At 32.8% G+C, this 23,765-nt stretch overlaps 1 protein-coding gene across 2 annotated transcripts in view; it reads left to right on the forward strand.

Annotated features, from left to right (window-relative positions):
• The window catches only part of nAChRalpha7 (nicotinic Acetylcholine Receptor alpha7), a 460,381-nt gene that overhangs the window by 172,177 nt on the left and 264,439 nt on the right, over positions 1–23,765 (forward strand). For both annotated transcript variants that reach the window (XM_073977639.1, XM_073977640.1), the window contains exon 4: positions 7,211–7,391. In XM_073977639.1, coding sequence (XP_073833740.1) covers positions 7,211–7,391 — 181 coding nt within the window. The remainder of the gene's footprint in view (positions 1–7,210; positions 7,392–23,765) is intronic.

The following is a 23,765-nucleotide window of genomic DNA, read 5'->3' on the forward strand; positions in this document are numbered from 1 at the left end:
TTGCCCATGAAAAAAAACATGTACCGTCGAGATGGGGGCAGAAAATACAAGTTGTTACAACAAAAATCAAAGCGATTCGAGAGCAGGTCCTAAACCAAACTTTTCCGAAATTTTGTGTGGGAGGTACCCGTGGACAGATTAAGTCCATATTGGAACCTCATCTATGTCTGATAGAAATTTCGGGATGTGTAAAGTATGTACCAGATCGGTTATCGCTCGCACAATTTTTCCGAACATTTTCGAACATTTGTGGAGAAGTACCTGAAGGAGTGGATCGATATGGCCCATCTTAGAATTTAAACTAAGTTTGGACAAAATATTACAAAGGCCAAATTTTGGATTCGGTCCATCCCTTCGAGAGTTATCGTGCTCAGCAGCCAGCCAGACAGACGGACGTACATTGCTAAATCGACTCCAAATGGTCTGAAACGGATTTCGTCCAAACATACTTGGGGTCTACATAATAAGCTTGATAACATTTGGACCTGCTGTTGAACTTTAGCAATATCTTTAAAATATATCGTCTGCTTCGTCGGAAAAGGTCGTAAGTCCCTCTCAATAAATTTTTCAGGAGGAAGAAAAAACATTCCAGCGCTTTCTGTATTAAAAATTTTATTATGGTGGTAAAGGCAATATTTTTCGTTTATATATTCCGCTTCTATACCTGTACTTTGTTTGATAAAATTCCGTCGCGTTTGGGAGATAATTGGATGTGTTTGGACTTACGACCTTTTCCATGTACAGTTTTGTATTTTTGTAGGGACTTAGGCCTTTTCCTACAATTTACCCACGTTTTTAAAATAAAATATTTATACTTTACAAAACAATGTGGAAAGGGTATTATAAGTTTGTTTTGTTCAATATTCGTGTAACATCGCGAAGAATTCGCCGTAGACCCCCTCCACTTGCCATTTTTTCATATCTTGACGACATAAAGCGATCTAGCTATGTGTGTCCGTCCATCCATTAACAATTGTAATAAAACTCCAGGCCTCAATTTTGGACCGATCATCACGAAATTTTGTGGAGAGGTCGGGTTCCGACCAGAAGTGACCCCATTAGGTGTTAGTTATGATCGAAAGGTGTGAAATGGACCAAACCCACAATTTTTACCCGACTTTGTAGTGGTCCTGTAGATCGCAGTAATATTCCGATCGGCGCGAAATTTTAAGAATGAATTGAGTTTAAGACAAAGAATAAGCTTGCAATTTAACATGGTGATGAGATAATTATTAGCGGGTTTAATGGACCAAAACTTTTTTGTGAAATCTAATATATAAAAGACTATGTGTGTATGTTCCGCATAGACTCAAAAACGGCTAAACCGACGTTTATTGAAAATTTCAGAGAATATACAAGGAACAACCGAGGTGAAAATAGGCTTTATATTTTTTGAATTTCGGAGGGGGTGGGGGCAGGCCCTATTTTTTAAAAAACGATTTTTTGCAAAAATTACGAAAGTATCGGTCAGAAAATTAATTTGCGAGGCAACGGTTGTTGAATCTCCGACCCTAAGTACTTATTCCATGTAATTTTCAGATTATGCACAGGGATGTCCCTTGGTGGAAGTAGTCTATATATTTTGTTGAATTTCGGAGGAGCGGGTTACACCTGTGCCCTATTTTTTAAATGCGCTATATATAAAACTTACGAACGATTCCGTTTCCCCAATCCTGGGTACATATTTTAGCAATAAGACCCGACCAGAGTAAATTCTAAGTCGGTATAACCATGACCGTCTGTCCGTCTTTTGAAATTAAGATACAACTCGCAATTTTTAACATAGATCTTCGTGATTTGGTATAGAAGTTTCTATTACTTCTAGGATGTTTGGTATTGACGCCTTCATATAGCCCCCATAGAACGGTACCTCCCGATTTCCGGTATTTTGAAGGTGTGGCCTCAATGTTCCTCCGAAATGGCTGAAATTTTGTATTTATTCTTCGTTTGGGGTGTAAAACTTTACATACAGCATCCCAATTTGTATCAATGAATAGGCCAGAAGTCCATCTTTCATAATCAGTTCGCTTATAGGGGAAAATAGATTTCAAATGTAAATTTTCGTTGCAATATAGAAATTATCACATTTTTGTTCAAAAGTTTGGTCCATAGGCTCCGCTAAATATCATCCGAATATCATCCAAAGGTGTAGGCTAGTTCTTTACATTGTACCCCAACCATGGATGACGCTAAACATTATATCTGAACTACATTAGCTGTAGTATTCTTTTAAAGTATACATTTTCCTGTGGACTTACGACCTTTTCGTACTCAAATTTGTACGTTTTGTGGACTTACGACCTTTTCCGACAAGGGCAAAACGTATAGAAAAACGCGACTTACTACCATTTTCTTTGTATCATGCGACGTGTTTTGACTTGTACTATCATCCTGTAACAAAAACGCGATTTCCAAAAAAGTGGACTTACGACCTTTTCCGACAGAGCAGACGATATGTGACTTTAACAATTGTAGCTTCCATCCCTGCATTATCACACACAATTAACAATAGAACACAATCCCCCTAAAACACATACACATTAGGGTTATGACTTTTTTACAATCTCGTATTCCTGTATCATATTTTCATGATTTTTTAGATAAAATCCAAATTATAAGGTGATTTGATAAAAAAGCTCACGCTTAACGATATTTGACAATTTTTTCTATATGAGCTTTTTTGACAAACTTTTGAAGTCACTATAAGCAGATATATAACTGAAAAAACATATATATATCATTTTATGTATAACTGATTTTTGCGGGACCTTTTTCAATATATTTTCTCAATATATAAATGGAATAAAAAGCAAAAGGTCATGCCTTCGTTCGTCCAACAAGAAATAATTTGTTGAGAACTTTTTTTCTCATTCTCTTTTTTTTAAGTGTTTTATTTAAAATGGTGACTAAATTAAACGGCATGCGTTTTATTTGAGAGATTCCATCATGGGAAAGAATAGAAAGAAAGAATATACAGTTTCTAGTGAATTTATAAGTAAAACAATATAACGTAATTTTTTAATTATTTTGTTTATTTAATCATTAATAGGCAAATGTTCATTCATTCCTGCTACAGAAAATCGATTTGGAGAAAAATGTTCAAAAAGTCGTAACCCTAATGTACAAACATATATCACATGCATCCAAATGACATTCTCTCACGTCTTCTAACAACACACACACTTTTTCAGCCTCTATTTTACTTTGAAGAGGAATATTTTATTTTGGAATTTTGTTTGATAGGGAGGCATGGGTAGATATGTGGTGGTGGAGGCTGCATTCGTGAGTCAATGTGAGTGTTAGGCTTTCGGGGTATTTTCCATACTCACTAACAGGAAATAAAGAGGAACTATGTATCTTTTATACAGCGGGTACTACAAACTACTACCACTACTCCCTGATGATGGGTGCTATATGCAGTAGCAACTACAGATAAGTGAGTGTAAATAAGAGTAACATACACACGCACGCATTAAGTCTACGCTACGCTTGTGAGTATAATAAAGTCAAGGTTTTTTCGCATTACATTTTTTCTAGGTAGGCGCCTCTTTTGGGCATGGAAATAATGTTAAGAGTAAAGGACATTTTGTAAAGAAATATTTTCTGTCGGCAACAAACAAAAAAATGCAAGAGAGGATGACGACGACGGATGCGGAGGGAAGGGAAATAAGTCAACGAATGTGAAAGTGCATATTTGAGCAAAATATTTTTTCCTGCTTCTATCTCATTTTCCTTTTATTCTGCGTTGTTTTTTGCTGTTTTCACTGGCATGTTACAGTTTGGTATTTTAGTTTGTTTTTTTTTTTTGCAACATTCCTTTGTTCCTGTCCTGGGACATGAGACAGACATTTACATACATATAACATGACATTTATGTGAAGAGTGAGAGTTCTATTCATTATTATTGTAATTTTTACTATTTAATCATGTGTGCGTGTAGAAATGTTACTATTTGCCCGCACACTAAATCAAAATGTCACTACAAATGAGAATAATAAATTGTGTGTTGTATAATTAGTTATTTTATCGTAAGTTACTGCTGTTGTTGCTTTTGTCGTTGACGACATTAGTACGTATGTATGTAAATATGAGGGAATGTCATTATTTTTACACAATAAGATCAAGCAAATATCCAGCACAATCAGCAAATAATTAAACATTTCATTTATATCCAGGCAAATTATTCCATTTTTCCATTTTATATTGTGGTTTATCTGATTGACATGGCATTTATGGAATAAATTGGTTTTGGGTGATGGAATTGTTGGAAGGAAATTGAAATATATGGTAATATATTATTTCAAAGTTATTAGAAAACCATAAATGGGTGGTTTCTTTGGACTGCGACCCCAAGCTTCATCGTTGGTTTCAGAAAATTTTGAATCCAGTTCCTACTTGGCTGACTTAGTGAGTGGCTGATAGACCCAACAGAATTTGCCATTTGGTATTACCCATTTAAGCTGAAAGATGGATCAGGATATACCATAAAATTTGCCATATTAAAGCCAATAAGGACTATTGATAGGGTTCAAATGGCTTTAAATGACCATGGCAATGATTATATAATCCATTCTCTCGCATTTCCTTTTTCATCCTGTGCTACTTTTAAACAAATCGCATTCATGATTTCCCTAGTTAACATAACGGATATTATAAGGATTTATTACACAAACTTTCCCCCGCCCAACATATCCATCCTTTTCCTACTATTCTATTCTGATTAACAAGGAAAAAAATCTATGCACATTATTCCAAAAAAAAAAACCTTGTTGATGAATGGAAAGCAAAACTAAAAGTGACAACTATAAATATTAGATGTGACATATAATGGTGAATATCTTGTATAACTGAGAACTATGGTTGTTGAGCTTGTAATGGGGTATTATTTGCTTGGAAGTATGGTATTCATGACATTTGCAGTATGGTTTGAATGGAAAATGTGTTGAGGGGAATTTTTGTAAGCAAATATTCTAAGAGATTCATTCTTTTGTGAACAGGACTATTTACGCAGAAAATTAAGAAAAATTTTCGAAGACCAAAACGTCTATTTTTACAATAATTTTTTTCAAATAAAAATTGAGCCCTAAACGTGGATTTTTAAAACAATTTTTTTTCAAAATACCAACTGAGCCATAAGCGTGCATTTTTTAAACAATTTTTTCACATACCAATTGAGTCGTAGATGTGGATTTCTAAACTATTTTTTTTTTTTCAATACCAAATAAGCCATAAACGTGGATTTTTAAAATATTTTTTTACAACAACAATTGAGCCATCAGCGTGGATTTTTTAAATTTTTAATTTTTCAAAATAGTCTGTTGTTGTTTTATTATTTTAAAACAATTAATTTATTAGTGGAAATGAATTTTTAAATTTTTTTTCGAATAACAATTATACCATAAGTGTGGATTTTTAAAATATTATTTTTCGAATAACAATTAAGCCATAAACGTGGATATTTAAAATATAATTTTTCGAATAAGAATTGATCCATAAATGTGGATTTTTAAAATATTATTTTTCGAGCACCACTCGAGCCATAAACGTGGATTTGTAAAATATTATTTTTTCGAGCACCACTTGATATATAAACGTGGATTTTTAAAATATTATTTTTCGACCACCACTTGATATATAAACGTGGATTTATAAAATATTACTTTTCGACCACCACTTGATATATAAACATGGATTTTTAAAATATTATTTTTCGAGCACCACTTGATATATAAACGTGGATTTTTAAAATATTATTTTTCGAGCACCACTTGATATATAAACGTGGATTTTTAAAATATTATTTTTCAAGCTCCCCTTGATATATAAACGTGGATTTTTAAAATATTATTTTTCAAGCATCACTTGATATATAAACGTGGATTTTTAAAATATTATTTTTCGGGCACCACTTGATATATAAACGTGGATTTTTAAAATATTATTTTTCGAGCACCACTTGATATATAAACGTGGATTTTTAAAATATTATTTTTCGAGCACCACATGATATATAAACGTGGATTTTTAAAATATTATTTTTCGAGCACCACTTGATATATAAACGTGGATTTTTAAAATATTATTTTTTCGAGCACCACTTGATATATAAACGTGGAATTTTAAAATATTATTTTTCAAGCTCCCCTTGATATATAAACGTGGAGTTTTAAAATATTATTTTTCAAGCATCACTTGATATATAAACGTGGATTTTTAAAATATTATTTTTCGGGCACCACTTGATATATAAACGTGGATTTTTAAAATATTATTTTTCGAGCACCACTTGATATATAAACGTGGATTTTTAAAATATTATTTTTCGAGATTTTTAAAATATTATTTTTTCGAGCACCACTTGATATATAAACGTGGATTTTTAAAATATTATTTTTCAAGCTCCCCTTGATATATAAACGTGGATTTTTAAAATATTATTTTTCAAGCACCATTTGATATATAAACGTGGATTTTTAAAATATTATTTTTCGGGCACCACTTGATATATAAACGTGGATTTTTAAAATATTATTTTTCGAGCACCACTTGATATATAAACGTGGATTTTTAAAATATTATTTTTCGAGCACCACTTGATATATAAACGTGGATTTTTAAAATATTATTTTTCGAGCACCACTTGATATATAAACGTGGATTTTTAAAATATTATTTTTCGAGCACCACTTGATATATAAACGTGGATTTTTAAAATATTATTTTTCGAGCACCACTTGATATATAAACGTGGATTTTTAAAATATTATTTTTCGAGCACCACTTGATATATAAACGTGGATTTTTAAAATATTATTTTTCGAGCACCACTTGATATATAAACGTGGATTTTTAAAATATTATTTTTCAAGCACCACTTGATATATAAACGTGCATTTTTAAAATATTATTTTTCAAGCACCAATTGAACCATAAACGTGGATTTTTAAAATATATTTTTTCCACCACCAATTGAACCATAAACGTGGATTTTTATAAAATAATTTTTCGACTATTAATTGTACCATAAGGGTGGATTTTTAAAATATTATTTTCGACCATTAATTGTACCATAAAGGTGGATTTTTAAATTATTATTTTTCGACCTCCAATAGACTCATAAATAATGGTCCTTTTGTGTGAATTTCCTTTTTATTAAAAATTTTATAAGCAGAGTTCTAAAATCTCTACTTTTCTCTCTTCTTTCTTTTAGTGCTGATGAAGGCTTCGATGGAACCTACGCAACAAATGTGGTTGTCCGAAATAATGGCTCATGCCTCTACGTGCCGCCCGGTATATTTAAGTCAACGTGTAAAATCGATATCACATGGTTTCCGTTCGATGATCAAAGATGTGAAATGAAATTTGGTTCATGGACATATGATGGCTTCCAGGTAAGTGAATCAACCAAACTAAAAAAAAAACATTTGCAATTCAATTCGATACTGAAAAACACGCATCGAAAAAAAAAACAAAAACTACCACAAAATTAAATTAAAAAAGTTTAATTGTACAAATCTGTAGAACAAATTAAAACATTTGCTATGAATTTGTTAAATGGTAAAAATAACTGTACGTATGAAATATAGATGTAAAGGTATATGTATAAAGGTAGGATTAATTTAATAAAAGCTCACAAAAACGGAGAGGAGAAATAAAAACTCCAAAAATCCAATAACATTTTGTTGGTATTTTTATGACATAAAAATAAAAACATCTAAAGTTGTTGGTTTTTTTGCTGTAAACTGTCAATTGCCGGAAATCTTTGCAATGCAACCAATATTTCACAGTTTATTTATGGACAGGGCTACTGGTTGTTAAAATACAAACACACACACACAAACACAGCGTGATATTTACATTTAAATAAACACTGGCCTAAACTGCATAACTGCAAAAATTTGAATATATTCAAAGCGAAAAAAATCGACACTTACATTTGCCAATTCACAGCAGGATTTTTATGTTCTATAATGAAATGTTGCTGCCGTTGCCGCTGTTGTTTTTTGGCGCTTTGCTTTTTGTTGGCCACCTCTAAAACGCCAAAGTGGAATTCCTAAATGGCAAACTGTGCAATTTGTTGGAATATTTTCGTTCAAAATTGAATTAGTTATTTAAACGTTTAAAATATATAACAACACAACTAGCTGTGAACAACCAAAAAGCTATGAATATTCAATAGCCAAACAATTAAACTATTCCCATTGCCTTTGACCGGCTATTCCCGACACACCAAAAATCGAATTCAATATGCAAATCGTGCTCTACTCTTTTTGCCCTAACAAATTTTTGTTGCATGGAAATTGTTACTAATGGGGTTTGTTTCAATTTACTGGGGAAAGTGAAGTGAACATTTAAAAAAAAAGCAAGAAGGGACATATTTTAAAGAACCAACAGTCCCACAAACCGGGATTTTTAAAATAATATTTCAAGCAACAATAGCCGCACAAACGTGGAATTTTAAAATAAAGGTTTTCAAAGACCATCATTTTTGGACGAGGAATTTTTAAATTATATTTTTCAAGCAACAATAGCCTCACAAACTTGGATTTTTAAAATAATATTTTTCAAGCAAAAATAGCCCCACAAACGTGGATTTTTAAAATAATATTTTTTTCAAACAACAAAAGTCCCACAAACTTGGATTTTTAAAATAATATTTTTCAAGCAACAATGACCCCACAAACGTGGATTTTTAAAATAATATTTTTCAAGCAACAATAGCCACACAAACGTGGATTTTTAAAATAATATTTTTCAAGGACCATTAATCCCACAAACGTGGGTTTTTAAAATAATATTTTTCAAGGACCATTAACACCACAAACGTGGATTTTTAAAATAATATTTTTCAAGGACCACTAACCCCACAAACGTGGATTTTTAAAATAATATTTTTCAAGGACCATTAACCCCACAAACGTGGATTTTTAAAATAATATTTTTCAAGGACCATTAACCCCACAAACGTGGATTTTTAAAATAAAAATTTTCAAGGACCATTAACCCCACAAACGTGGATTTTTAAAATGATATTTTTCAAGGACCACTAACCCCACAAACGTGGATTTTTAAAATAATATTTTTCAAGGACCATTAACCCCACAAACGTGGATTTTTAAAATAATATTTTTCAATGACCATTAACCCCACAAACGTGGATTTTTAAAATAATATTTTTCAAGCAAAAACAACCCACAAACGTGGATTTTTAAAATAATATTTTTCAAGGATCATAAACCCCACAAACGTGGATTTTTAAAATAATATTTTTCAAGGACCATTAACCCCACAAACGTGGATTTTTAAAATAATATTTTTCAAGCAAAAACAACCCACAAACGTGGATTTTTAAAATAATATTTTTCAAGGATCATAAACCCCACAAACGTGGATTTTTAAAATAATATTTTTCAAGGACCATTAACCCCACAAACGTGGATTTTTAAAATAATATTTTTCAAGCAAAAACAACCCACAAACGTGGATTTTTAAAATAATATTTTTCAAGGATCATAAACCCCACAAACGTGGATTTTTAAAATAATATTTTTCAAGGACCATTAACCCCACAAACGTGGATTTTTAAAATAATATTTTTCAAGCAAAAACAACCCACAAACGTGGATTTTTAAAATAATATTTTTCAAGGATCATAAACCCCACAAACGTGGATTTTTAAAATAACATTTTTCAAGCAACAATAGCCCCACAAACGTGGATTTTTAAAATAATATTTTTCAAGCAACAATAGCCCCACAAACGTGGATTTTTAAAATAATATTTTTCAAGCAACAATAGCCCCACAAACGTGGATTTTTAAAATAATATTTTTCAAGCAACAATAGCCCCACAAACGTGGATTTTTAAAATAATATTTTTCAAGCAACAATAGCCCCACAAACGTGGATTTTTAAAATAATATTTTTCAAGCAACAATAGCCCCACAAACGTGGATTTTTAAAATAATATTTTTCAAGCAACAATAGCCCCACAAACGTGGATTTTTAAAATAATATTTTTCAAGCAACAATAGCCCCACAAACGTGGATTTTTAAAATAATATTTTTCAAGCAACAATAGCCCCACAAACGTGGATTTTTAAAATAATATTTTTCAAGCAACAATAGCCCCACAAACGTGGATTTTTAAAATAATATTTTTCAAGCAACAATAGCCCCACAAACGTGGATTTTTAAAATAATATTTTTCAAGCAACAATAGCCCCACAAACGTGGATTTTTAAAATAATATTTTTCAAGCAACAATAGCCCCACAAACGTGGATTTTTAAAATAATATTTTTCAAGCAACAATAGCCCCACAAACGTGGATTTTTAAAATAATATTTTTCAAGCAACAATAGCCCCACAAACGTGGATTTTTAGAATAATATTTTTCAAGCAACAATAGCCCCACAAACGTGAATTTTTAAAATAATATTTTTCAAGCAACAATAGCCCCTCAAACGTTGATTTTTAAAATAATATTTTTCAAGCAACAATAGCCCCACAAACGTGGATTTTTAAAATAATATTTTTCAAGCAACAATAGCCCCACAAACGTGAATTTTTAAAATAATATTTTTCAAGCAACAATAGCCCCTCAAACGTTGATTTTTAAAATAATATTTTTCAAGCAACAATAGCCCCACAAACGTGGATTTTTAAAATAATATTTTTCAAGCAACAATAGCCCCACAAACGTGGATTTTTAAAATAATATTTTTCAAGCAACAATAGCCCCACAAACGTGGATTTTTAAAATAATATTTTTCAAGCAACAATAGCCCCACAAACGTGGATTTTTAAAATAATATTTTTCAAGCAACAATAGCCCCACAAACGTGGATTTTTAAAATAATATTTTTCAAGCAACAATAGCCCCACAAACGTGGATTTTTAAAATAATATTTTTCAAGCAACAATAGCCCCACAAACGTGGATTTTTAAAATAATATTTTTCAAGCAACAATAGCCCCACAAACGTGGATTTTTAAAATAATATTTTTCAAGCAACAATAGCCCCACAAACGTGGATTTTTAAAATAATATTTTTCAAGCAACAATAGCCCCACAAACGTGGATTTTTAAAATAATATTTTTCAAGCAACAATAGCCTCACAAACGTGGATTTTTAAAATAATATTTTTCAAGCAACAATAGCCCCACAAACGTGGATTTTTAAAATAATATTTTTCAAGCAACAATAGCCCCACAAACGTGGATTTTTAAAATAATATTTTTCAAGGACCATTAACCCCACAAACGTGGATTTTTAAAATAATATTTTTCAAGCAACAATAGCCCCACAAACGTGGATATTTAAAATAATATTTTTCAAGCAACAATAGCCCCACAAACGTGGATTTTTAAAATAATATTTTTCAAGCAACAATAGCCCCACAAACGTGGATTTTTAAAATATTATTTTTCAAGGACCATTAACCCCACAAACGTGGATTTTTAAAATAATATTTTTCAACGACCATTAACCCCACAAACGTGGATTTTTAAAATAATATTTTTCAAGGACCATTAACCCCACAAACGTGGATTTTTAAAATAATATTTTTCAAGGACCATTAACCCCACAAACGTGGATTTTTAAAATAATATTTTTCAAGGACCATTAACCCCACAAACGTGGATTTTTAAAATAATATTTTTCAAGGACCATTAACCCCACAAACGTGGATTTTTAAAATAATATTTTTCAACGACCATTAACCCCACAAACGTGGATTTTTAAAATAATATTTTTCAACGACCATTAACCCCACAAACGTGGATTTTTAAAATAATATTTTTCAACGACCATTAACCCCACAAACGTGGATTTTTAAAATAATATTTTTCAACGACCATTAACCCCACAAACGTGGATTTTTAAAATAATATTTTTCAAGGACCATTAACCCCACAAACGTGGATTTTTAAAATAATATTTTTCAAGGACCATTAACCCCACAAACGTGGATTTTTAAAATAATATTTTTCAAGGACCATTAACCCCACAAACGTGGATTTTTAAAATAATATTTTTCAAGGACCATTAACCCCACAAACGTGGATTTTTAAAATAATATTTTTCAAGGACCATTAACCCCACAAACGTGGATTTTTAAAATAATATTTTTCAAGGACCATTAACCCAACAAACGTGGATTTTTAAAATAATATTTTTCAAGGACCATTAACCCCACAAACGTGGATTTTTAAAATAATATTTTTCAAGGACCATTAACCCCACAAACGTGGATTTTTAAAATAATATTTTTCAAGGACCATTAACCCCACAAACGTGGATTTTTAAAATAATATTTTTCAAGGACCATTAACCCCACAAACGTGGATTTTTAAAATATTATTTTTCAAGGACCATTAACCCCACAAACGTGGATTTTTAAAATAATATTTTTCAAGGACCATTAACCCCACAAACGTGGATTTTTAAAATAATATTTTTCAAGGACCATTAACCCCACAAACGTGGATTTTTAAAATAATATTTTTCAAGGACCATTAACCCCACAAACGTGGATTTTTAAAATAATATTTTTCAAGGACCATTAACCCCACAAACGTGGATTTTTAAAATAATATTTTTCAAGGACCATTAACCCAACAAACGTGGATTTTTAAAATAATATTTTTCAAGGACCATTAACCCCACAAACGTGGATTTTTAAAATAATATTTTTCAAGGACCATTAACCCCACAAACGTGGATTTTTAAAATAATATTTTTCAAGGACCATTAACCCCACAAACGTGGATTTTTAAAATAATATTTTTCAAGGACCATTAACCCCACAAACGTGGATTTTTAAAATATTATTTTTCAAGGACCATTAACCCCACAAACGTGGATTTTTAAAATAATATTTTTCAAGGACCATTAACCCCACAAACGTGGATTTTTAAAATAATATTTTTCAAGGACCATTAACCCAACAAACGTGGATTTTTAAAATAATATTTTTCAAGGACCATTAACCCCACAAACGTGGATTTTTAAAATAATATTTTTCAAGGACCATTAACCCCACAAACGTGGATTTTTAAAATAATATTTTTCAAGGACCATTAACCCCACAAACGTGGATTTTTAAAATATTATTTTTCAAGGACCATTAACCCCACAAACGTGGATTTTTAAAATAATATTTTTCAAGGACCATTAACCCCACAAACGTGGATTTTTAAAATATTATTTTTCAAGGACCATTAACCCCACAAACGTGGATTTTTAAAATAATATTTTTCAAGGACCATTAACCCCACAAACGTGGATTTTTAAAATAATATTTTTCAAGGACCATTAACCCCACAAACGTGGATTTTTAAAATAATATTTTTCAAGGACCATTAACCCCACAAACGTGGATTTTTAAAATAATATTTTTCAAGGACCATTAACCCCACAAACGTGGATTTTTAAAATAATATTTTTCAAGCAACAATAGCCCCACAAACGTGGATTTTTAAAATAATATTTTTCAAGCAACAATATCCCCACAAACGTGGATTTTTAAAATAATATTTTTCAAGCAACAATAGCCCCACAAACGTGGATTTTTAAAATAATATTTTTCAAGCAACAATAGCCCCACAAACGTGGATTTTTAAAATAATATTTTTCAAGCAACAATAGCCCCACAAACCTGGATTTTTAAAATAATATTTTTGAAGCAAAACAATAGTCGCACAGACGTGTATTTAAAAAAAATATATTTTTAAGCAACAACAGCCCCACAAATGTGGATTTTTAAAATAATATTTTTCATGGACCATCAACCAGAAAAACGTGGATTTTTAAAATAATATTTTTCAAGCAACAATAGCCTCACAAACGTGGATTTTTAAAATAATATTTTTCAAGCAACAATAGCCACACAAACGTGGATTTTTAAAATAATATTTTTCAAGCAACAATAGCCCCACAATCGTGGATTTTTAAAATAATATTTTTCAAGCAACAATAGCCCCACAATCGAGGATTTTTAAAATAATATTTTTCAAGCAACAATAGCCCCACAATCGAGGATTTTTAAAATAATATTTTTCAAGCAACAAAAGCCCCACAAACGTGGATTTTTAAAATAATATTTTTCAAGCAACAAAAGCCCCACAAACGTGGATTTTTAAAATAATATTTTTCAAGCAACAATAGCCCCACAAACGTGGATTTTTAAAATAATATTTTTCAAGCAACAATAGCCCCACAAACGTGGATTTTTAAAATAATATTTTTCAAGCAACAATAGCCCCACAAACGTGGATTTTTAAAATAATATTTTTCAAGCAACAATAGCCCCACAAACGTGGATTTTTAAAATAATATTTTTCAAGCAACAATAGCCTCACAAACGTGGATTTTTAAAATAATATTTTTCAAGCAACAATAGCCTCACAAACGTGGATTTTTAAAATAATATTTTTCAAGCAACAATAGCCCCACAATCGAGGATTTTTAAAATAATATTTTTCAAGCAACAATAGCCCCACAATCGAGGATTTTTAAAATGATATTTTTCAAGCAACAATAGCCCCACAATCGAGGATTTTTAAAATAATATTTTTCAAGCAACAATAGCCCCACAATCGAGGATTTTTAAAATAATATTTTTCAAGCAACAATAGCCCCACAAACGTGGATTTTTAAAATAATATTTTTCAAGCAACAATAGCCCCACAAACGTGGATTTTTAAAATAATATTTTTCAAGCAACAATAGCCCCACAAACGTGGATTTTTAAAATAATATTTTTCAAGCAACAATAGCCCCACAAACCTGGATTTTTAAAATAATATTTTTGAAGCAAAACAATAGTCGCACAGACGTGTATTTAAAAAAAAATATATTTTTAAGCAACAACAGCCCCACAAATGTGGATTTTTAAAATAATATTTTTCATGGACCATCAACCAGAAAAACGTGGATTTTTAAAATAATATTTTTCAAGCAACAATAGCCTCACAAACGTGGATTTTTAAAATAATATTTTTCAAGCAACAATAGCCACACAAACGTGGATTTTTAAAATAATATTTTTCAAGCAACAATAGCCCCACAATCGTGGATTTTTAAAATAATATTTTTCAAGCAACAATAGCCCCACAATCGAGGATTTTTAAAATAATATTTTTCAAGCAACAATAGCCCCACAATCGAGGATTTTTAAAATAATATTTTTCAAGCAACAAAAGCCCCACAAACGTGGATTTTTAAAATAATATTTTTCAAGCAACAAAAGCCCCACAAACGTGGATTTTTAAAATAATATTTTTCAAGCAACAATAGCCCCACAAACGTGGATTTTTAAAATAATATTTTTCAAGCAACAATAGCCCCACAAACGTGGATTTTTAAAATAATATTTTTCAAGCAACAATAGCCCCACAAACGTGGATTTTTAAAATAATATTTTTCAAGCAACAATAGCCCCACAAACGTGGATTTTTAAAATAATATTTTTCAAGCAACAATAGCCTCACAAACGTGGATTTTTAAAATAATATTTTTCAAGCAACAATAGCCTCACAAACGTGGATTTTTAAAATAATATTTTTCAAGCAACAATAGCCCCACAATCGAGGATTTTTAAAATAATATTTTTCAAGCAACAATAGCCCCACAATCGAGGATTTTTAAAATGATATTTTTCAAGCAACAATAGCCCCACAATCGAGGATTTTTAAAATAATATTTTTCAAGCAACAATAGCCCCACAATCGAGGATTTTTAAAATAATATTTTTCAAGCAACAATAGCCCCACAAACGTGGATTTTTAAAATAATATTTTTCAAGCAACAATAGCCCCACAAACGTGGATTTTTAAAATAATATTTTTCAAGCAACAATAGCCCCACAATCGAGGATTTTTAAAATAATATTTTTCAAGCAACAATAGCCCCACAATCGAGGATTTTTAAAATAATATTTTTCAAGCAACAATAGCCCCACAAACGTGGATTTTTAAAATAATATTTTTCAAGCAACAATAGCCCCACAAACGTGGATTTTTAAAATAATATTTTTCAAGCGACAATAGCCCCACAAACGTGGATTTTTAAAATAATATTTTTCAAGCAACAATAGCCCCACAAACGTGGATTTTTAAAATAATATTTTTCAAGCAACAATAGCCCCACAAACGTGGATTTTTAAAATAATATTTTTCAAGCAACAATAGCCCCACAAACGTGGATTTTTAAAATAATATTTTTCAAGCAACAATAGCCTCACAAACGTGGATTTTTAAAATAATATTTTTCAAGCAACAATAGCCTCACAAACGTGGATTTTTAAAATAATATTTTTCAAGCAACAATAGCCCCACAATCGAGGATTTTTAAAATAATATTTTTCAAGCAACAATAGCCCCACAATCGAGGATTTTTAAAATGATATTTTTCAAGCAACAATAGCCCCACAATCGAGGATTTTTAAAATAATATTTTTCAAGCAACAATAGCCCCACAATCGAGGATTTTTAAAATAATATTTTTCAAGCAACAATAGCCCCACAAACGTGGATTTTTAAAATAATATTTTTCAAGCAACAATAGCCCCACAAACGTGGATTTTTAAAATAATATTTTTCAAGCAACAATAGCCCCACAAACGTGGATTTTTAAAATAATATTTTTCAAGCAACAATAGCCCCACAAACGTGGATTTTTAAAATAATATTTTTCAAGCAACAATAGCCCCACAAACGTGGATTTTTAAAATAATATTTTTCAAGCGACAATAGCCCCACAAACGTGGATTTTTAAAATAATATTTTTCAAGCAACAATAGCCCCACAAACGTGGATTTTTAAAATAATATTTTTCAAGCAACAATAGCCCCACAAACGTGGATTTTTAAAATAATATTTTTCAAGCAACAATAGCCCAACAAACGTGGATTTTTAAAATAATATTTTTCAAGCAACAATAGCCCCACAAACGTGGATTTTTAAAATAATATTTTTCAAGCAACAATAGCCCCACAAACGTGGATTTTTAAAATAATATTTTTCAAGCAACAATAGCCCCACAAATGTGGATTTTTAAAATAATATTTTTCAAGCAACAATAGCCCCACAAACGTGGATTTTTAAAATAATATTTTTCAAGCAACAATAGCCTCACAAACGTGGATTTTTAAAATAATATTTTTCAAGCAACAATAGCCCCACAAACGTGGATTTTAAAAATAATATTTTTCAAGCAACAATAGCCCCACAAACGTGGATTTTTAAAATAATATTTTTCAAGCAACAATAGCCCCACAAACGTGGATTTTTAAAATAATATTTTTCAAGCAACCATAGCCCCACAAACGTGGATTTTTAAAATAATATTTTTCAAGGACCATTAAGACTGTTTTTTTATGTTGCACGGTATAATCGTAGATTTGGTTATAAAAAAATTCAAGGAATAGTCACAATTCCTGTTATTTCTAAAGAATTTATATTTTCTAACATTGATTTTAAATTCTTTTCCTAAGAATTTATATGCTAACTGAAATCATCATTAATTCCATTATATTTGGCAAATAAAATCGAAATGTCAATTTAATATTTCTTTTATACGAAATTAATGCAAATTCCAAATTAACTTTGCCATGCAAGGACATCGTAAAATAAAAATATTCTTCTTTTTTTTAATGGCAAACAATATTTCCATGGCCTGTGGACGCAAAGCCCTGAGAAATGACAATTCAATATTTGTTTCGGTATTTAATTTGTTTTCTCAAAAGTATTCACCATTATTACCATGCGGCTAAGTCAGAAAAGTATTGGCCATAAATATTTCTATGCCAACCAACATTTGTCGATAAGATGTCGATACCCAAATGCCAATTTTTATTTACTAGAAGGAGGCATTACTGCATAAGTCCAAGTATCCGCTATGCAATCAATGTCGTAATAACAGAATGAACAAAGAAAAATCTCTTAAAATTCCTAAGTGGTAAAAAGTTTTTCAATTACAAATCAATGGCATGGAAAATTAAAAACACACACATTTCTATAAAATATATTAAATTTGAATTACAGCATTTGGAGAGTGGTGGTGTTGCTAAGAGTGGCGAAGTTTGGTGGTAAATGTTGACATTGTCATGGGAATGTTTTTATTATTAGACGAAGAATTCTGCAACAAATTCCAATTTCCGTTAATTTCTATTATCTGCCTCATCTACGACATTGCATTTTGTAACTTTGTAGGTCGTTGAAACTTTTGGTAATACCAAATCAATATCATGCCTTTGATTATTTTGCAAAGTCGATCAGTCGAGTAACCAACACTGAATATTAATGTCGAACATAATTTATTGTAATGTGCATTGTTTGCAATATTATTGCTGCGATGATGGCTATGATGATGTTTATATAATTTCATGAAATTTTCTGCAAACATTAAATTATGCAAATGTTGTTGGTAATGAGGAAAGTAATCAGCCAGAGGATAATATTAAAAATGTTTTTTTTTTTTAGAATTGATGTGTTCTGTGCGAGTATGTATCATGTGGATGCTGGCGAATTGTATTAACTACAAATGTTTTCGTTTTGTGGTAATTACAATCAAACAATGTGGAAATTGTTTTGATTTAATTTAGATAAATTTGTTCCACATACATACATACATATGTATATTTGTATTAACAAAATTAGCTAGAATATTTAAATATAATATTTGAACAGCATATTACAGGATTTAAAATTAAGTAACGTGGGCGTGTTGAACTTAGATACACATTTTAACACGACTCTTGAACCGATCATCAATTGGACACATGCGATAATATTGAACTTTTGAATTAGTTTTTAAAGAAATATGGCCATACCCACTAAGATATTATATTATTATACCCTACACCACTATGTGGGGAGGGTATTATAAGTTGGTTTTGGCCAAACAGTTTGTAACGCATCGAAATAATGGTCGTAGACCCATACTTATATATACCAAAATGAATGTCTCGACGAGCTGAGTCGATCTGGCTATGAGCGTCCGTCCGTCAGTCCGTCCGTCTGTCCATCTAAACCTTGTAATCACGCTACAGACCGAAATTTTGATCGGATCGTCACGAAATGTTGGTTGTTGATGGGGGTCCTGGAGGGGAAGAAGCCTATTGATTTTGTTGATGGCCGGATAATATTTATGGGTCGGAAAGGGCAAAAATCTTAGGTGGAAAAAAAGACAACGTTTTTTGTACAGCCAATATCTCAGCTTCTATATGGGGTATACCAAAAGCAAAACCTAAAAATGAAAGTAAAATATATCGCCTTTCTAATGATGTAAAGTAGGTGCTCGTAGGTGATCAAACAACGAAGATATCGCAATAGTAGCAAATAAAACCCCAATTTTCATTTTTGCGATGTTAATTATATTGGCAAATATCACAGCTTTGGTTGAACATTTTCCAAAAGCAAAGCCTGACTATGAAAGTAGAGGATCCCGTCTTTACAATGATGCAAACTAGGTCGGCGTAGGTAACCAAATAACGGAGATATCGCAATAGTCGGTAATACATCTCATTTTTCTATTTTTTTTGTTTTTTTTTGGAAATTACGCTACAGTTCGCAATATTGATCGGATCGTCACGAAAATTTCAGGGTTAATGGCGGTCTCACAGATGAAGAAGCATATTGATTTTGGTGATGGTCGGATAATATTTAGGGGTCGGAATGGGCAAACACTTATTTGGAGAAAAGTCATCATTTTATTTCAAAGCCAATATCTCTGTTTATTTAAGAGGTATATCAAAAGCAAAACCTGGAAAGGAAAGTAGAAAATATCACCTTTACAACGATGTAAATTGGGTTGTCATAGGTGGTCAAATAGCAGAGATATGACAATAGTCGATAATGCTTCCCATTTCCGATTTTTTTTTGTAATCACGCCACAGGTCGCAATTTTGATCGGATCGTCACGAAAGTTTAGGGGGTAATGGGGGTCCCACAGATAAAAAAGCCTATTGATTTTGGTGATGTTCGGATAATATTTAGGGGTCGGAATGGGCAAAAACTTATTTGGAGAAAAGGTCTACGTTTTATTTCAAAGCCAATATCTCTGTTTCTTTAAGAGGTATATCAAAAGCAAAACCTGGCAAGGAAAGTAGAAAATAAAGTAGGTTGTCGTAGCTGCTCAAACAACAGAGATATCGCAATAGTCGGTAATGCATCCCATTTTCCGATTTGTTTGTAATCGCGCTACAGGTCGCAATTTTAATAGGATCGTCAGGAATTTTTTGGGAGTTGATGCGGGTCCCACATAGGATGAAGCCTATTGATTTTGGTGATAGCCGGATAATATTTAGGGGTCGGAATGGGGAAAAACTCATTTGGAGACAAATTCAAAGTTTTATTCTTTGTGAATATATTGGCTTCTAGTAAGGGTATTCCAACGACAAAGCCTGTCAATGGAAGAAGAAAATATTACCTTTACATTGGTGGAAAGCAGGTTGGCGAAGGTGGTCAAACAAGGGAGATACCACAATAGTCGGTAATGCATCCAATTCTTCCATTTTTTTGCAATCAAGCTACAGGTCGTAATTTTGATCGGATGGTCACGAAATTTTGGTTGCTTATGGATGTCCCAGAGACAAAGAGGCATATTATTTTTGGTGGTAGTCGGTTCATATTCCCTAAGAGAAATGTTTACCAGTGAAAAGCTTATGCAACAGGGGTAGTGGTGCAGGGTATCACATGATCGGCCCTGTCCCGACTATAGCCTTTACTCACTTGTTATAATCATGGCCAGATAAAAAGCTTCTCTAAATATGTCAAAGCTATCCTCTAACTGCCTTAAAATTGTCCTTACTTACCTAGATGGCCGTCTACAGGAAATTCAGCACAATGGGAAGTCAGCACAGTACAATAGTTGGTACACCCAAATTGCACACTGTCCAGACAACATCACATTCTCAACTCAACATTCTCAAATATTCCTCAGGGCAATGTTGACGACATTTCCTAAGCATGTCAGCCATGTGAAACTTTTCTGCAAGTACTTACTTACTTAGCTGGCCCATTAAAGAACATTTGTTCCATAAGCCGAACTAAGAAAAGATCTCCAACTCTTTCTGTTTACTGCTTCGCTTTCTGGAATACCGCGCCTTTTCATCTCATCATCCAATTGTTTACGCCATATATTCCTTGGCCTGCCAATTCTGCGAGTACCGCCAAGCGGTTCGTATTTATACGCCTTTTTAGCGGGAACATCATCGCTCATTCTTATGATATGGCCTAGCCAACGCAATCGCTGCATCTCCATACGTTTAACAATATTAATGTCGTTGTAGAGCAGATACAGCTCATGGTTCATGCGACGTCGATATTCACAGTCAACGCAGATTGGTCCGTATATCTTTCGAAGAATTTTTCTCTCAAACACACCAAGCACTGCTATGGCTGCTTGCGCAAGTACCCAGGCATCGGAACCATACATCAGCACGGGTAGTATCAGTGTTTTGTAGAGCGTTATTTTTGTTTGACGAGATGTGGCTTTGTTTTTAAACTGCTTATTTAAACCAAAGTAGCATATGTTGGCCAATACAATACTTCTTTTTATATCACAACTGATATCGTTTGTTGTGTTTACGGAGGTGCCGAGGAAGACGGAGTCTTTTAATAAGGAACCAACTTCAACAGTCGGTCCGAGCTCAATGGACGCATTGCGCGTCGACACCATCAACTTGGTCTTCTCACCGTTTACCGCCAGACCCACTTTAGCAGATTCTCCTTCGACCTTTAAAAAGGTATAAGTTACTTGTTTTACTGATCGCCCCATGATGTCTATATAATCAGCATAAGCAAGTAACATGTGACTATTGGTGTAGATTGTGCCACTTCTTTTGACGTTTGCCTCTCGTATAACCTTTTCCAGCATGATGTTGAAGAGATCACACGAAAGGCTGTCTCATTGTCTGAAACCTCTTTTGGTACCAAACTCTTCGGAGAGGTTCTTTCCTATTTTAACTGAGCAACTCGTGTCAGTTACAGTCATTTTACAAAACCGGATGAGCTTTGTGGGGATACCAAATTCAGGCATGGCTTTGAGTGCAGCGGGCTGTCGAAGGCTGCTTTATAATCGACAAAAAGGTGGTAGGTGTCGATCTGCATCTCTTGGGTCTTCTCCAGGATTTGCCGCAGGGTAAAAATCTGGTCAATGGTGGACTTGCCAGGTCTAAAGCCGCATTGGTATGGTCCAATTATCTCGTTGACCATAGGATTTAGTCGTTCGCACAATATCCCTGACACGATCTTGTAGGCAATAGGGAGTAGACTTATGCCCCTATAGTTAGAGCATACAGTCTTATCTCCCTTCTTGTGGACGGGGCACAGGATACTCAGGTTCCAATCGTAGGATACTCGTTCTTCCTGGCAGATGGTGCTAACTAGCTGATGAATACACCTTATCAGCGTGTCGCCTCCGGTTTTGAACAGCTCGGCTGGTAAGCAATCGGCTCCTGCTGCATTATTATTCTTCAGCCGTTTTATTGCTGTCTTTACCTCATCTTGGCTGGGCGGTATACATCCAATACCATCTTCTGGGATTGGGACTGTGGTATCTTCGTCGTCTTCGCTGCTGTTAGATACCAACAGTTTTGAAAAATATTCTTTCCGTATCCTGAGTACACTATCTGTATCAGTTACCAAATTACCTTGTTGGTCTCTACAGGAGGATGTGCCTGTACCAAAGCCATCAGTTTGATGCTTGACACTTTGGTAGAATTTTCGGACTTCATTCTGGCTCCTGTACATCTCGATTTTTCCCACTCCCGCTTTTCCATCTCTCTCTTTTTCTACAGAAAAGACGTTTCTCATCTCTCCTTTTATTCCTGTATCTCTCTCGTGCGCTACGCGTTGCTACGGATTGTAAATTAGCCATATATGCCGCATTTTTCTCTTCGGTGGCAGCACGACACTCCTGATCATACCATGGATTCCTTGGTGGAGGCCAGAGACCTCCTGTTTGCGGCTGTTTGCATGTAGTGGGCCATGCTTTACTATTGCGCTGATATGTTATCGGGATGAGGAGTGCTTTGATTAAGCAATTGGGCTAGTTGAGTGGAATATGTTGTGACTATCTGTTTTGATTGCATCTTACCGATGTCTAACTTTCGTGTTGTGTCTGTTCGTACATTATTTGCAACGTTTAACCGGGTGCGTACCTTTGCTGCAACAAGGTAGTGGTCCTAATCAATGTTTGCGCCTCGGAACGATCGTACATCCAAGACGTTCGATGAATGTCTTCCATCTATCACAAAATGATAAATTTGATTTCTTGTTTTCTGATCTGGAGACAGCCAGGTGCCCTTATGAATATCGAGATGATTAAATCTGGTACTGCTAACTACCATGTTTTTTGCAGCTGCAAAGTCTATCAGCCTCATACCATTGTCAGATGTTTCACTGTGGAGACTGAATTTCCCGACTGTTGGGCCAAAGATATTCTCCTTTCCAATTTTGGCATTAAAATCGCCTAGAATGATTTTAATGTCATGGGCAGGGCAACGGTCATATTTTTCTTCTAAGCGCTCGTAAAATATATCTTTGATCTGTTCGTCCTTGTCTTCAGTGGGAGCTTGAGCGCAAATAAAGCTGATGTTGAAGAATTTTGCTTTTAATCGAATTGCAGCGAGTCTTTCATTCACTGGGGTGAAGCTGGAGACCAAATGTTTTAACCTACGACCAACTACAAATCCGCAACCAAACTCATGCCTTACGTCATGGCAGCTATAATACAATGCGTCACCTTTAGGTGTTG

Source organism: Musca autumnalis, unplaced genomic scaffold (assembly GCF_047663935.1).
Source record: "Musca autumnalis isolate F117 unplaced genomic scaffold, ASM4766393v1 scaffold_3, whole genome shotgun sequence".
NCBI classification, from domain to species: Eukaryota; Metazoa; Arthropoda; class Insecta; order Diptera; family Muscidae; genus Musca; species Musca autumnalis.